A 15679-nucleotide genomic window follows, 5' to 3' on the forward strand; every position below is an offset into this window, starting at 1 on the left:
GCATCCTTCGTTATCGCAATCATTATACAATACGCTCAAGTTTTAATCACGCCTAGAACTGCTGACAACGTTGACGGATAATTAATAATGTTTGCTATAAAAATTATCTCAACTCAAAAAGTTTAAATGAGAAGTCCATGCTGTCCCGATATTGTTATCTGGAAATAGTAATAACATTATGTTTACACTCCCTTTGCGGTATTAACATCAGTCAATTTAATTACAATACTAAAAACAATAATTAAGTTACATGTGTGGACACGCGTCCATGCCTCAGATTTTACTTTTTAAGCGCTTAAACAAGTTTAAAGGATTGAACAGTTAAACATCATGCACTACTTTACCTAAACCAAGATCTTAGTTATAATTGGCAATGCAAAAATGGCTATGTAAATAGAAAACGATAATTTCTCAAGCCCTCTTCATTGCAACAAGCAGCTTTATTTAAATATCTTTGTGCAGTCTTTTACGCGTCCCCCTGCACATAATTTTCCATCATTGTCTTTACTCTTAACCTCGTAGACTCCCTCATTTGTAATTACTTCCATGATTTACCAAAGTCTCAGCATCACTTCCCTAAAGCAAGGATTCTGTACGATTTACGGCTGGCTAATCAAATCACGCGATTTGTATGAATGAACACTTTTCCTTTCACTTAACATATTAGCATTTATACTTCATTAATGAACCTCAGTTTCCATCATATATATTGGTTTACCTATTTTAAATTCTGCGCTTGAATTCGGTTGATTACGACATTTGACAGAAAACCACTGAAATAGGTAGATAGCATTGCAAAAACGATTACCTCATGCCCTTGCAGCATTATCTTAAGCTCATCTTAGGCGCCTCGTCAATGTATCAGTGGCTAACTTAGAATTTCGGTCTTTTAAACGCAAATAAAATACACTGGCTTAAACCTTTGATAACCAGGTAGAACGAATCTCACCAACTTTAGTCAGGCTGTTGTCATCGCACATAAAACAAAAAAAAACGTCAGCTAACTAAGTCTGTATACTCGTAAGGAAAACACAACGAGAAGAACGAGAAGTTCTGTGATGATTCCAAATGTTTAGTGCTTAATTATTGATTCGCGACTTCTCCATTCATACATATATTCACATATCCGCACTTGTCTCGAAACTCGCATCCTGTACTGATATAAATTAAAATAAAATTAAATTATTGTTTATCCATTGCTAAATATCGAATTCACCCTTTGTTAGCTTTACACACGCGTTCAGACATTGAGACAGTCGTTACTGCTATTCAGTTGAACTTGTTTACCTATATAGAACAGTATACTACTTTACCTATTGCCGACAATCTACTTTTTCGTACATTCCATTGGTAGTTTAACTGCGGAAATCTACTGACGAAGAAAAACTGTGTGTGCTTGAACTTATCCGGGAAAACTTATAACTCGCTTCTTAAAACACAATAAGCTATGATAAGGTCCTAACCAGCCGCGACCCAATAGCAGTTATCCTAAGAGCTCAACCTGAAAAAGCTTTATTCGTTTTAATTTACCACGGTATCATATATAATATATCATACAAGTTAGATTATTCAAAAGGTCCCTCAGAAATGTGTACTAAGCCTATATAGATATGTACACGTCTCCGAAATAGATCCACATTACATAAGGCGGCCAAACTGACAAACGTGCTCTGACATTACTGCGATCCGATGAGAAACTAGTATCTGTGGTAATAAAAATAATAATCCTTATGATTATTACTTGGCTAGACTGCTCCACTTTCGACAACCGACACGGTGTACACGTCGTGTTGTGCCGAAAAAAAAACCGTCTTTCTTTACTATTTCTCTCATGCATATGACGGATGAAAACGTGTTAAGCAATAGGTTTTGTTACTATTAGTTGTCTACTTGGTAAAGAGGTCTCCGGCGGTAGGCAAGGGCCCAAGGCGGGAACCCTGAACGTTGGGTAGCTTCGACATGTCGGGAAGCTTGTTGGCATGCCGTCTCACCTCGTCGCGGACCTATAACATCATCGGACGCTACCATTATAACATGTCTTTAAAAGTTTAACATGGCTGAATTCAATGTTCCTCTGATTCGTCTCATTTTCGAATCGACAGGGTTTTCTTATTGTTTCGGTTAAACGTTTAAATGTGAACACCTAAGAAAAGTTTAAGAACAGGTAAATCGACCAGTAATGATAGGTTTAATGTTAAACTGCAACAGTTCTTGAAAGCCAAGTCCAGACCAAAATTTGCCCGAGCCATTTAAATATGACACCTAGGAGACTTAGGAATAAGGTGAAGACTCATAAGAGTACCTGAATTGCACTGCTGAGCTTCTGTTTATATACTTCTAACTCCTTTTCAGCTTCTCGCATTTTGTGAGCGTTATACCTGAAATCAATGGATTTGATTAAAAATGCGCGATCCTCGAAATGCGTGATGTGTTACGCAATACATTATGACGAATTCTTTAACGCTCCAATTATTAACAGCAGCATCCTCCATATCTTACCTTCGGAAATCATGCAGAATTGTGGCTAATTTGCCTCGAGCCGTAATCTCCTTATCAAGGTCTCCATTATATGCGTTAAGAAGATTACACGCATCCTCTACCTTTATGGAAGAACACAACAAATATTTAGTGTATTCTATTCGCATGCCAGCTAGAACTGGTATCAAACGGCCTACTAACGGCATCAACATTAAGTCTATATCTAAATATAAAGTACAGACCAAGATTCAATAGCGATTTTGATTTTCCTTAATTTGTTTTCAGTTACCTGCTTACGAAGCGAATCAAGCGTGTGTTGGTCATTGACTTTTTGTAAGAGTGCGGCGTCGCTAACTTCGCGGGGAAGCGATGCGATTTTTTCCCGAACTACTGCGTCCGTGGACGACGCATTCTCAAGTGCAAGGATCGCGCGTATCACCTATAGATTGTTACAAACGGACAATATAGAAAAAACTTACTGGTCAACATTAGGGTCACATTCTTTTCGTAAAGTATATAACCATAAATTAAAAGTATTATATAAATCACCTCAAAACTCTAAAAAATACAACCGCTAGGTCGTATGACCTTCATCATCTAGCCTTAAGCATGAAACCTCTTTTTTGTTTTTGCTCCATCGGTCAAGGTCAATTTACCTCATTGTGTTCGGGAGGCTTAAAATCTTCAGGAAGAACGTCTGCTTCGAAATTGCTGCTTCGGCTGCCCTTTTGGTTGCTCTGAAACTGTGCGATCTTTTCGCCGAGATTGGCATCGCCATTAAATGATACCGAAAGGGATGTTCGAGGCTTTTTATGTGTGCTGTGATCTGGAGGAGCCGTGGGCGAAGAGGGAGCACCAGAGTCTCCTAACGACTAAAATAGAATGAAAATAGATTTTAACAAGGCATTGAATAAAAAAATATTACGGAAAATAGGCGCGGTGCACAGTTTTCAGTCCAATTCGAAGTATTAAATACAAATTGTTAGTAAAAATATGAAAAAAAAATAATACTTCTACTTGTTAAAGATATAAATAGAATAGAAAATATATACATATACATATATGTGTACGGCACAGAAGCGCAGGGCAATTGGTTGTACAGCGCTCGTGAAAAGCCGCCAGACAACAACAAAGCTTAGCCAAAAAAGATAGGTAGTTTCAGGCCTGGGAAAAGGGTACAAACCTTTCGAGCTCGCTTCTGATCTCCATTATTGTGACTATTAGGATTCTGAATGCTGTTGTCTTTGTCGCTGGCCTTAGACTTTTCCTGTTGTAGCTTCTGATGTTGAGTCTTATGTTTTTCAAATCGACCGATCACGGCTTCGTCGTAAATTCGTCTATCTTTCCAAATGCTCAAAATACGGCCAATACTAGACAAAATCTAAAATCAGGTGCAAAAGATAACTATGCTATAAATCCTTAGTTAAGTTGTATGTAATCAGATACCTTTATATTTAAAATGTGCGGTTGCAATTACATATAATTTGTCATCATATTTGTCATTGTATTAAAAAAAATTAGGGCTGCTTGCCTCTCTGTTTTAGTTTTCAAAACGACAGGCGCATCAAAAAGGTTATTTTAAATAGTATTATTAGAAAGCGCGGAGCACTTAGAACTTAATATTCGACTAAGTCGCATCGACGAAACTTTTGCTCCTATATATCGAAACGTAGAATGTCTGTGTTTTACAAGCAATCGTCTTATTGGAATATAGACATATGTGTCTTAACGTGTTTCCATATACATTACAAAATTTCTAGGAAAGGAATACGTTAAAAATATAGACAGCAATGCCCAATTCACGCAATAGAAATTTACAGGTTTCTATAACTCAGTTCTGCATGGTATATGTAACTTGTCTGCGGAGATCGGCACCTTCACTTACAGATCGGATAATGAGGTTCTATACTCCTTATTCAATTAATAGGGTGAACAGTTTTATTCCTACCCAAAAAACATACCCTTTATTCATCAAGGCAAATGCCTCTGGATGCCTAGTATTGAGCAATTATTACCATTAGGCATTCCAATATTCTTAAATCAAGATGGCCAGTTCACCTGAAACAGTGGACTTGCATGACATCCAGTCAACTTCAAGAAAGCTTTTGAAGCAAATTACGCAGATGAATAATCCATTTGATATAGCAACTGAAGTTATATGCTACACCGTACCGATTTATCAGAGACGAAGTACGTGATTGGCCTACCTTCTCTTCAGCTGGATGTACAGTGTACATATGGCGAAAGGCTGCATCCAAAGGATCTGAAGATGACATCAGCATACAAAAGAGCAGAAAGCACAGCATCGTCAAGTGTAATAATAAAGATGAGGTTATTCACAGTCAAGTTGTCACTTACTTCAGAGATACAGTAAAAATGTAATAGCGGTTTAGCAGCTTCCGGTGACGGCTGCCTTTGTCGATGGTACTGAAAACCATGCATTCGACGCAGGGCATTACCGAACAACGCCCTCTCTCCTTTGTAAGATAAGTATAACGGACCATGACTATTCTGACTTGATACCATGCTTTTATAATAGTGACTATGTTTCTGATCTCCTATGTACACACTTCTACGTAGCTAATAATATGTGTGAATAAATTTTATCTTAACATGATAGCAGCTCATATTTTCAAATGTTATGTTAATAATTATATCAAAGAGTCCAATTAGAAAAACTATTTGCTCCACAATTACATATGTATAAGCTGCACAACTACATGCAACATTATTGAAGGTTATGCCAATAGATATTCACGATTGCCGACTTCAAAATTACAAACTGTTCTACGTACAGACCTATAAACGATGTGGAAAATTCAGGTCCCTTACGTTTACTATTCTGGATCACGTCATTGGCCAAATATAGCAGCGTAAGCTGTAAAATCAAAAACAATAAAGGGAAAAGTATCGCTAATAGCTATTCTTGGTCTGTGTGTAGGCGAATATTTTGATGATTTTTCCAACATAATCCATGAAGAGATCGGATTACGACAACACCCTCAGTGTTGCTATTAAAAGTACATAAGACTTAAACTATAAAAGTAAATCTTAGAGGTGAAAGAGAATATTACTGATTCAGTAGGATGCAACTCTAAATATTAAGTAGTTAACTAATTAGTTTATTATATTAGAATAAAATAATTTAATACATATTCTGAATAGCTCTTTAAGCTGTTATACAAACCTTTCTGCTTGCCTTCTCCAGGTCAAGAAGCGTCTTCATCCATACTTCCGCAATCCGTTTATGATGCTTTCTAAAGATACAAAAAGTTATCTTGCCAACGTGAGATGTTTTGGCCAATACGGTTGGTATGGTTGTTACGGTAAAATGCGGAGTAGGAGCGTAAACTCTGTTACAAATATTAACTAATATATAATTTATAGTTTATATATAATATATCAATATTTAACGCGAATACATTAGCTGTCAATGTAAGGGCATGCATATTCTGATGACTCATTGCCTCTTTCACCCATTTAGATATTTTGCACTCGCATTATATATGTTATACGCTACGGCAAACGGCTCACATCAAATTCGAGTACCTGTGATGGATAAGCCATAAACTTAACGTTTCAATCGCTTGTTGAGTTTGATTGAGCTCCTTGAGCCGTTTGACAAGAGACTCTTCTGAGAACGTCGACATAATTGCTTTGAAGCAGCTTTTTGCTGACTATGAATACCTGTCCTAGGCTAAAAATAAATTCAATCGTTAATTTCTCTTAATTTCAACTTTTCTAACGAATTTTTTTTAACTCTGTTGAGCTTGAAAGAACAATCCCACCCAGAGCAACGTACTACATCGTTAACTGTATACGGCAGTAACTATAAATATTGAAATTAACTGGTTGCCTCCACCACACATATATGATAATGATAATAAGATTTAGCGGTTATCAAGCAACGTTACTGTCGCATCCGAGTAATGCTACGATGTATTTATGTAACACGCCTTTTTAAATTTTGACTGTTTCAAAGTTTAATAAACTCTCAAACCTAATTACAGAACAGACAACAGATAAACTGTTACCTGTGGAAAGTTACCTTTGTCAAGATAATGTCAACTGTTTTTTATAAGATTTTATAAAATTTCGCAGCTTATAGAAAATATACTCACCTGTGTTAAAATTCTAAACAACATCACCTACAATGATGGAAGATGCCAAAAAAATTTGAGAGCTAAATCTCTTTAAAAAAGATATAAGATATAAAAGAGCTTAATTAAATTAGACTATTCTTTCTAGACGTTCGTTTGCTACAAAGGAATATTAATTAATGCCAGTCCTACTGAGATATATTTTCAATAAAGTTATTTTAAAGTTAGTCAGGTTTCGAAAGACGTGTGGTGATTTCAAATAGTCTACTCAATCATTCAACAACTCCCTTTTTAAAATCGACGCCTAAATATAAAATACAAAAAATGGAAAACTTTAGCTTAAGACTGCTACGTATCTCAACAGTATGTGTCTCAATGGACCGTTAAAAAATGATGAGCCTATATTCATTGACTGATGATCCCTCCTGTTAGGGTTACGTGACTTGTTTCACATATATATGCCCTCTAATTAAAACTAGTCATGTAGATATCGAAACATGAAAACGCCACTAAATGGATTACGGTTTCTTCTGAATAAAGTATATAAGTAAAATGTAAATTGACTGGCCCTGAAACGGTGCCTCTTTCTAACAACTTACACAAATGAAATAAAACAATCCGATTGTACAAAAATCACTTTTTTATCTTTCTCTGTTATTATTTTAGATATATGAGTAGAAGACATTTTTATCGCCAGCAAACATGTCCGGTTCTGCTATCAACAAATGCAGCTAAGGTCTTGGTCGAATATAGAAGCTCACCTAACGTTTAGTTGTGCGCTCGACTGTTACAATGTCCCAGAAGCCTGCATAGTCAGTACTGACAATACTGTCCACTCGATTCGACGGTTGATCACTCGCGTTAAATTTTGTTAAGTCTATTTTGGGTCCCTCTGATACCGGTTAACAATGACACAATTTATGCTTTTTTTCCAGTAGGCATTGGTATAGCTCACCTTTGTACGTCTTTGCCACAAAATCTATAGATATTTATTCACAACAAACAGACATTTGCTAACGCCGAGCCGACAATCCAATCAAAATGGAAATTTCTATAGATATTTGTTTACGAACAAGGTGTAATACCTCCTCTGGCATCAAAGAAAACATCTGATCAACCCCACTTGGTAGTCCTTAGTGATGATGGAGAGATGCTCTGCAACAATAGTGCATTGAATAAATAGTAAGACGCAATCTGCTCTCCATTCCTCGTTTTTTGTTTGTATGATAACAATGAGACTAGTGATCTTTGCAGTAAACAGAACGCAAAATACCTGCTAGGGGGCGGCTCAGCGACCCGGAGCAACAAAAATTACAAAAGGCGTGAAAAAATTGCAAAAGAACGTGAGCCCGATGAACCTGGTATTACCTATAACACGCTAACTTGATCTCTGATGTCCAAAAAAAATTCATATAGGAAAAATAGAATGAAGCTTATTGATTTAGAATTCCGTATTCGCTATTTAGATAACCGCTATCACATTGGTATACTTATTAAGATAAAGTGTACATTTTCGAGTTCCCATCTGTAGGATGAATTTAGCTTGTTTCGAAGAATACGTTTTTTATATTCTTTGAGCAATATACGGGTTACTAAAATATATCTTTTTCGTTATCATAGACCCTCTCTATGGATAAAAATAATGAAAGCCTATAATCTGAACAAGTATAGTGCCAATGTAGAGATCATACTTAATCAAGATAATATCAACACCAGAAAATAACTTATTTAGTCTAATTCAGAATAACCCTGATAACATAAAATAAGAGTACTTAATTTTTTGGGCAGTCACAAAGTTTCTGTTGGACTAGGTTTGAGTGTCTATTAATCATGTTATTATAATTACCTATTCATTGAGCTTCATTTTCAAAACATATACATAAAAGATAGGTTTTGTTGTGTAAATTAATTAAGAGTGGATGTTTCTGAAATAAAATAGCAATTAAACGGTCCTCATGAGTTTATGATCACATAATTATATTAGCTACTGGCTAAAGTTCAATTATCTGTAATTACCATTTATTTCTACAAAATGCTTTAGAAGTAATCATGAAGCCCGCTCGTTAATATTTCGAAGCACTTATTTTTAGTTCATAGTAAATTTTTTCCTTATGTCAAGTATTCATAAGCAAAGAAGTTTCACCTGTTTTAATCCGGAAGTGAAAACAGTCTACTTGGGCCTTCATCTATCTCTACAGTCTAATCGATATCGTAAAGCTCGTTTAACAAAAATTAAGTTAATTAATCAACCTAAATGCCTTCTAGAATTTTACAATGAATTTTATTTGAAACGATGCATCCATCGCCGACTTCATTGCCGCTGTCGGTTCATGTGAACAAGTTATGAGGCTAGTGTAAATACGTCTGTGTTGGTCCTGTGTCTGTCTGTTAACTGCCTCCGTTGTTGTGCTGTGTTGTACTATTGTGGCTCCATGTTGGGTTATTGCTGCCGACTCTTGGTCGTTCGGATCAGCTGACAATACGGACGATCTTTCCATTGGCGGTCGTTCTTCAAGATCAGTACCCTATAACAGTAAAAGGCCATTCTCTTTTCTGTTGTCAGTGTCACAGACTGTCTGCAACTGTGAAACTACCACTACTGGCTTGCGCTTCCGTTAGTGTAAATGACGGACGACTGTAGAATGAGTGTCTGCATTTTGACAATACGTAGATGAAGCTCATCAGACTGCTAAATTGTAGGTGTTGTGGTGCATCTGTAGCTTTGTCTTATTTTTGTTGTCGGGCATGCAAGCGTACAGGTGATCTTCAAAGAATATATCTGGATTCGCATACGTGAAACTGATGTTAATAGACCATCAGCGTTTGTTTTTCTCCCATAGAACGAATCTTGCTGAAGACAAACCGTTTAAAACAGCACCTACGAGGAAAGCGGTTCCCGTCAGAGGTGCCGCATATTCAGCGAGTGCATTTTATTACTAACCGAGGGTGTCAATAGCTTGCAACGAATTATGAAGACATCATAAATGAGGGTACGGATATCTTGTACAGACAGCAAGAAGGTAATCGTTGTTACCTCTAGGATATGATCAAGTAGTGGGATGTTGAACTTCGAAGTATTTCTTCAGATGGAACTAATAATTGTTAATTTGTGGTGCCCGTGGTTCCAGTCGTGGCACAGAAGTATATAGTTGGATCGAGGAAAGCGTTAACTGGATAAAAGCGATTCTTAGATATGCTTTCATCGGTATTTGGTGGTCTACTAATTTGAGAGAATACTGAAGTATGAAGAAAAAGTTCTGCTAGAGCTTTGTTGTGATCGACCTACGTTTTGGAAAAATTTAATGGGTTTGTGTAGTCTATAAGACTTACTACTACCAGGCGTTTCATGGACGGTCGGCCAGTTTCTTGAGAACCAGAAAATTAAAATCACAATGAATGAAGATGTACCGCTTGCTGCATTACTTATGCCCGTCCTCATCAAGCCAATACTCGAAAAGGTAACGGTTGCATACTGCTGTAATATATTTTATTGATATATTTTCTCTATTAACTATTTCTTGTTTGAACTGGCAAGCTAATGTCGTTTAACAATAAGAAAATATTCTAACAGAAAGGTAAGGAATAGACGGGAACGGTCCTTGAAACAAGTGCCGACAAAATTACTTGGGCGATCTATATTAAACAGTAATCAAATTTGAAATAATTTTACATCGTTGCATCCACACGAAGGCTACGAAGAAAAATTGAGCTCAGTAAATGAAAGTTTGCGCAATTACGCCATTTTCCTTGTTAAGAAAACGTACTGAAAAAACCTACGTTCGTATTTTATACATTCATCCTTCGTCCTGTCATATTAGACTGGCTAACCCAGTTCCCCCAATATTTCTACTTATAAAGGCGATTGTGCAGCCGAGAGAGGATGTTCTTTACTTCAGTGATCTTGATAGCCTTGAGTACGCTTTTTTTTTATCAAGTTGATATACGAGTAGACTAATTTTGATTTAAGTTATTACTATAATGATATTGCAAGGTATGTTGGTCCCGCCTTTAATACAATAATAAATGTAAGCTAAATTTGAAACACGACATAGGCTGACTCCGATTCGGTGTTAACAACAAACTGTAGAATCAACACTTTGCTCGGAGTTATCGTTTTTTTATGGATATTATTATTATGAATTAGTTAGAATAAGTACCCTATACAAAGAAAGAATGTTTTTGCTTCCTTTTGATTTGCAGCCATACTAATCTGAATACTCTTTGTAATTTTAAATAAAGTGGTCCACTTATTTCGTTGATACGTTGTGGATATTCAGGCATTTGTTTTTACCAAATTGATAAGAATATCGAAAGCCTCAATCACAGTGCTCATGACGTTTAAATCACAACTGAATTCTGCGGCGCAATCCTGCGCAGAACTTTATCTGGTATTCTGTTAGAAGTCGAAGTGTAGTAGCCTGCCCATGGTCTGTTTGGCATTGTTGAACTGCGATCAGTATGCTTTTTTATTTACAAATAAATCAAAGAAATCCATATTATTCAAGAAGAGTACGGGTCAAGCGATTTCATCTCATTACACATTATTAAGCATTCTGTCACTGTCGGAAGAGAAATTATTGCTGATAATAATTGCAATAGTAGTGTACGTAGTTGACATATAAAGGCTTGGTATAACGGCAATTGAAACACAGAATTCTGAAGAATGTTACATTTTTCTAGATTTTTAAGCAAATTATTGTTTAAGAGCTGCATTACTTAAATGTTGCACTTAACATAATTGTTAACCGCAATTGCCTTCAAGTCACAATCTGAGGACTGTTGTGTTGACGTTGTTTATGTTTGTTGATAATGCTTAGAGAAAATGTCACAGACTTTCGTAAATGAGAAACGAATGTTAGAACGCTGAAAAAACGAACATATCTTGTTCGTTCTTTAATGTTTTCCTGCAAGACAGTTAACTGCAACGATCAAATCTTTGTATGAATGGTCATGTTTTCACTGTTTTTGTTTACTTTAAAAGCCTGTGAACATTTTTAATCGGCCTCTACACTTGCTCATAGCGTACTATTTTCTACTGAAACGTAGTGCTGTATTTCCAGCAATGACTTTTACTTTAGACTGGTTTGAAGTAAATATCATCAGTCAATGAAGCATTTCTTTAGCCGTTTATTCGTCAATCTTAAACAATGTAATACAGTTTTAATGAAAACTGATTACAGGTAGTTCAGTAAAGGATAGCTTTATTAATGCGGACAATCTAATAATATCTTCATTACAGATTCACTTTATTTATAAAGTGAACTATCCATATACGTAGGGGATACGTAATACTTCAGTCAGTCGATAGATTAAGCCAGACGCGATGTGACTTGTATGTGTATTTGAGGGTCATGATTGATTCAGTTAACATCCGTTCTAATTCTGTTATGTGCATGCATTTTGTTGTCTTCACTATATTAATGCTTTTAATGCAGATGGAAATGTCGTTCGTCCTTCTTTAAGTAAATGTCCGCAATGAAACAGACTAGACAGGCACATAAAAAAAATAGTCAAATAGTCAGGCTGGAGCGAGAAGGCTGTATCAAACAGCACATATATGCATTGTTTAAATATAAATAATGCACATGAGCTACGGGCAACCAAAGTAGGCAGCCAAAACGCAGACAGGAACAAACACACGGAAAAAAGTCACGTAGTGTTAACGACACGTGGCTAGTTTAACCCGTAAAAAGAAATACACATCCCGCCGATGCAGAAGTCTTAATCTAGATCAACAAAAAGCGATGAATTATGATGACTGTGCGTATACCCATTTTCTCGTGTTACCCTTTTGCGTGTTGGTTCGTAGCCAGCATTTTTTCCCTTTGCACTACTCGTACCCCTGCACCTTCCCCGTAATCTGCATCGTCCGTTGGCTTCACCTAACATTGGTACAAACAGCTGGGTCTAGATAACTTATGTGAGACATACTTATCAGCAGCACAAAAACTGGGCAGAGACTACTGATACATTACTACGATAAAACTGTATAGAAGGAGAGACACAATATATTACCTGGTTTAAACGTTCGAATTTTTATGCAAACGTTTGAATTATATTAGGGATTCTCATTACACGTTTAAGGATGTGTGAAATATATATACAGAGTGTGAAATAGAGCATTGTCCTTAAGCTGCTAAATGCATAAATGATTTTACTATGTACGTTACTCAAACAACAACTTACCTGCTTATTAAATATATGATCAGCATATTGTTCTGACAGGATTCAACTAACACCGACTTAAGTCAGGATTTTTCAATAGGCTCATAGATTTAAAGATGTGTTAATATGTAAGTTGATCCTACATGATTAGTTTGTTGTTGCTGTTCTTATCGTGTGTCACTCGCACATACGTAACCTATGTACTGAATATATTCAAAAAATAAATAGCGTAATGCTCTTGCACTGCTTTATGTAACACCCAGGGAATAAGCAACTGAGTCCATGGAATGGATCAACGTTACCATGTGATTTATTTGCTCTAGTTTTTTTTATACTTTTATAGAACAGAATCAATAGTGTACCGCGACTTTTGATTAATTGATCCCTGACTATGATTGGCCTAGCTATATTTTATTTGTCTGCGGACCGTACTCCCTGCCTGTTGCAATACAGTTATATTCTAACTTCGTCCACTGCCTGCTTTGGTACTTGATTCGTTCCAGCTTGAACGTAAAGAAAACGCGGCGGCGCAAATCCTGCAGACCTCTTTGACAAGGACTGAAAAAAATTCGCCCGGATTTCTTCTCGAACTGGTAAGTTTTGCTGACCTCGTGCAGACTTTTCCAGAAGAATCAATTGTGACCGCTATCACACAGTGTTTGGTGCTGACCGTTGTCGAACCTAGAACGTATACATAGCACATATAGCACGATGATAGCCATGATTCCATTTTAAATTAACCTTGTTTGAGATGCTGTAGCTATAATTAGTTTTCAAAAATCGGTTCCTTTCGCATTATTGAGTTTTTAGAAAAAAGTAATCTTTGACTGTCCTTTACGAAACTTGTTAGCAATATATTCAATTAAATTGTCGACAGCATAAATATCTTATTTCTTTATTTTACAGAAACATACATTTTTTCCCGTAATCGCTTTATTTTCAAAGTGTCACTTCGCTCTTTAGCCTAGCGCCTGTACGTACGTGCTTTTAAATATCAGAAGGGTGTGTTTCCACCGTGAGCTCAAGGGTAGCAGCTTACGAAATGTCTTTCTTTACCGCGTAATTGCATTGAGTGCTAGCGGAGTCTGATATTATGGTTGAGTTGTCAGAGTATTTTTACTAAAAGAAATATAAATTTATAAAGATAGGACAGACGACTTAACAGTCGGGAAAGACATAGTTGACTAACAAAGAGAGCCTGCCTGCCTGAGTGTCTGTGTATGCTAAAGTTTAGTTAATCTCTTATTTACCGGTATGTTGGAGGGTTACAGTGGTTACACATATCGAAGATCAAGAAGTGTTATTTAGCTATCTTCATATTGAATAGTGCTTCTTCTGTAACTGTAGGGATTTGTTGAAAAATTAATATTTCTTTACCTAAGAAACCACCGCAAGGCTCTTGAGTACGTCAGGTATCGCCAAGAACTAATCTACCATATTAGATCTTTCAATTTGGCGGACCTTCCTTGTGAGTTAAATTCAAGTTGGATTCGAATTTATATTATCTAGAATAGGCGCTCCAAACGATTAGAAAGGTCAACTCAGCATATTGTTTTATATGAACTAGGTTCGTGCACTGTTACGAGAAACTCAGAGCGATAAAGACGTGAACATCACGGAACAGCTTCTTAGGCTGCAGGTAAATCCTTTACAACCTATAAGCATATGCTCACTTAAATCAATAATTGTCTTTCAATTTATCACTGAAAAAGATGTCCAAGCTGGCTCTTAACTTCCGAATCTATTGAATAAGGATACACTGGTGTTTAATAATGCTTTATTAAAACTGCAAAATACTACAGTTAAAGTTGGGTATAGATGTTACTTGAGTATCTAGTAATAAACATTCAATTCGCTTCGCAAGAAATAAAATGATGTAACAAGGACCATTTTATGATCCAAAAAAGTCTCTAACTATAGATATCTGGAATTTAAGTTTTCATCTGTGTTCGTTTTTGATCATTACAGGGCACTCTGGCAGACTCGGAGCCGGAGCTTCGTGTCAATCGACCCGAGGAGATCTTTCAGGAACTTAACCGAAAAGCAGTTTACCTTAAAAAAGTATATTTTTATAATTTGTTACTGTATCATTTGCCTTTCAGTGGTATTTACATTCTTGCTACGAAGAAACATTGGTGTACTTATTATTGTTCTCAAATCCAAATACCCCTGATAATCACAGGTCTTGTCGCGCGTGCCTGACCAAATCGGCGATCGCAAAAGCTTCCTTGACACAATTAAGGAAATCGCTTCAGCAATCAAGAAACTACTCGATGCTGTTAATGGAGTCACTGCGCATGCGCCGTATAAGAAGCACGCGCTGGAGCAAAGGTAAAACTGTTGCGGTTTTATGCTTTTATCTTATGTTGTTAGGTGGATTATTCATAATCAGATATATCATTAACGTGCGCTCAACAGACCCTAATTGCATGGGTTCGAAAAAATTGTATAATCTATCAGCTCTCATTTAACTATATACGTCGTTTATTAGCGAAATACCATTCAGGTAGCCGGTTATCAAATTAGGGGTCAGGTTTGTATATTATTCTTTGCACTGTGATATTTGCAGACGGCGTGAGTTTGTTAAATATTCAAAACGGTTCTCGAATACCTTAAAAGAGTACTTCAAAGAAGGCGAAGTGGAGCCTGTCTATGTATCGGGACTGTATCTTATTTATCAGACAAATCAGGTTTGTAACAAAGACACCATTTCACTACCCTATATCCATTTCATTATACATCAGTTTTAGGTTAACAGGAAAAGTGATATATTTATAGCTTTAGACGAATAAGTTTTGCTGAGATTTAGTTTTCTGAGGATAGTGATTTAGTATGTTGGTAACTTTTCCCGTGAAATTTGCAAGAAATACAAGACGCTATACAGTCATTTGTTTTTAGCAAATTCTCAAACTTAGTTTTTAATATATATATATATA

At 36.3% G+C, this 15679-nt stretch overlaps 3 protein-coding genes and 1 long non-coding RNA gene across 11 annotated transcripts in view; 2 read left to right on the top strand and 2 right to left on the bottom strand.

Annotated features, from left to right (window-relative positions):
* LOC111253886 (endoplasmic reticulum lectin 1) overlaps window positions 1-3085 on the top strand; it is a 33874-nt gene extending 30789 nt beyond the window's left edge. Inside the window, exon 14 of the transcript XR_015317762.1 lies at window positions 2764-3085. The gene's annotated coding sequence lies outside the window, so the exon portion shown is untranslated. The remainder of the gene's footprint in view (window positions 1-2763) is intronic.
* On the bottom strand, window positions 408-7411 carry LOC111253889 (regulation of nuclear pre-mRNA domain-containing protein 1A-like). 3 transcript variants are annotated; one of them, XM_086975758.1, is made up of 10 exons: window positions 7340-7411; window positions 5666-5735; window positions 5311-5356; window positions 4686-4741; window positions 3662-3859; window positions 3135-3350; window positions 2768-2917; window positions 2500-2600; window positions 2303-2378; window positions 408-2003 (listed from the first exon to the last, which is right to left on the bottom strand). In XM_086975758.1, the coding sequence occupies exons 2-10, from the start codon at window positions 5702-5704 to the stop codon at window positions 1887-1889; spliced, it is 999 nt and encodes a 332-aa protein (XP_086831884.1). In that variant the 5' UTR covers window positions 5705-5735; window positions 7340-7411; the 3' UTR covers window positions 408-1886. The 3 variants fall into 3 exon arrangements, with proteins under 3 accessions (XP_086831884.1, XP_022669808.1, XP_022669807.1); XM_022814073.2 differs by lacking the exon at window positions 7340-7411 and adding an exon at window positions 6028-6168; XM_022814072.2 differs by lacking the exon at window positions 7340-7411 and adding an exon at window positions 6028-6168 and having other exon boundaries at window positions 5278-5356.
* Window positions 7412-8919: 1508 nt separating this feature from the next.
* Ccm3 (programmed cell death protein 10 Ccm3) overlaps window positions 8920-15679 on the top strand; it is an 18632-nt gene continuing 11872 nt past the window's right edge. For 5 of the 6 annotated variants that reach the window (XR_015317055.1, XR_015317054.1, XR_015317056.1 and 2 more), the window contains exons 1-6: window positions 8924-10036; window positions 13247-13336; window positions 14311-14382; window positions 14712-14804; window positions 14926-15074; window positions 15313-15433. Coding sequence is in view for 2 of the 6 variants with exons in the window: in XM_022815482.2 (XP_022671217.1) it covers window positions 9971-10036; window positions 13247-13336; window positions 14311-14382; window positions 14712-14804; window positions 14926-15074; window positions 15313-15433 (591 nt within the window). In the remaining 4 variants the exon portion in view is untranslated. Of the gene's footprint in view, window positions 10037-13246; window positions 13337-14310; window positions 14383-14711; window positions 14805-14925; window positions 15075-15312; window positions 15434-15679 lie in introns of all 6 variants that reach the window. The other variant, XM_086974803.1, reaches the window with a different exon arrangement.
* Window positions 13023-14715, bottom strand: LOC147754318 (uncharacterized). Its single transcript, XR_015317057.1, has 2 exons — window positions 13658-14715; window positions 13023-13424 (listed from the first exon to the last, which is right to left on the bottom strand). It is a non-coding gene; the product is annotated as an uncharacterized LOC147754318 (long non-coding RNA).

Source organism: Varroa destructor, unplaced genomic scaffold (assembly GCF_002443255.2).
Source record: "Varroa destructor unplaced genomic scaffold, Vdes_3.0 BEIS01000007.1, whole genome shotgun sequence".
Taxonomy (NCBI): domain Eukaryota; kingdom Metazoa; phylum Arthropoda; class Arachnida; order Mesostigmata; family Varroidae; genus Varroa; species Varroa destructor.

Excerpts from the sequence above, each read along its gene's own strand:
- LOC111253889 (XM_022814072.2), bottom strand. The coding sequence starts at position 6,128 with ATGTCGACGTTCTCAGAAGAGTCTCTTGTCAAACGGCTCAAGGAGCTC. Across the intron at positions 3,351-3,661 it reads ATCAGAAGCGAGCTCGAAAG|TCGTTAGGAGACTCTGGTGC; the intron begins GTTTGTACCCTT and ends ATTCTATTTTAG. Across the intron at positions 2,379-2,499 it reads ATTCTGCATGATTTCCGAAG|GTATAACGCTCACAAAATGC; the intron begins GTAAGATATGGA and ends CATTGATTTCAG.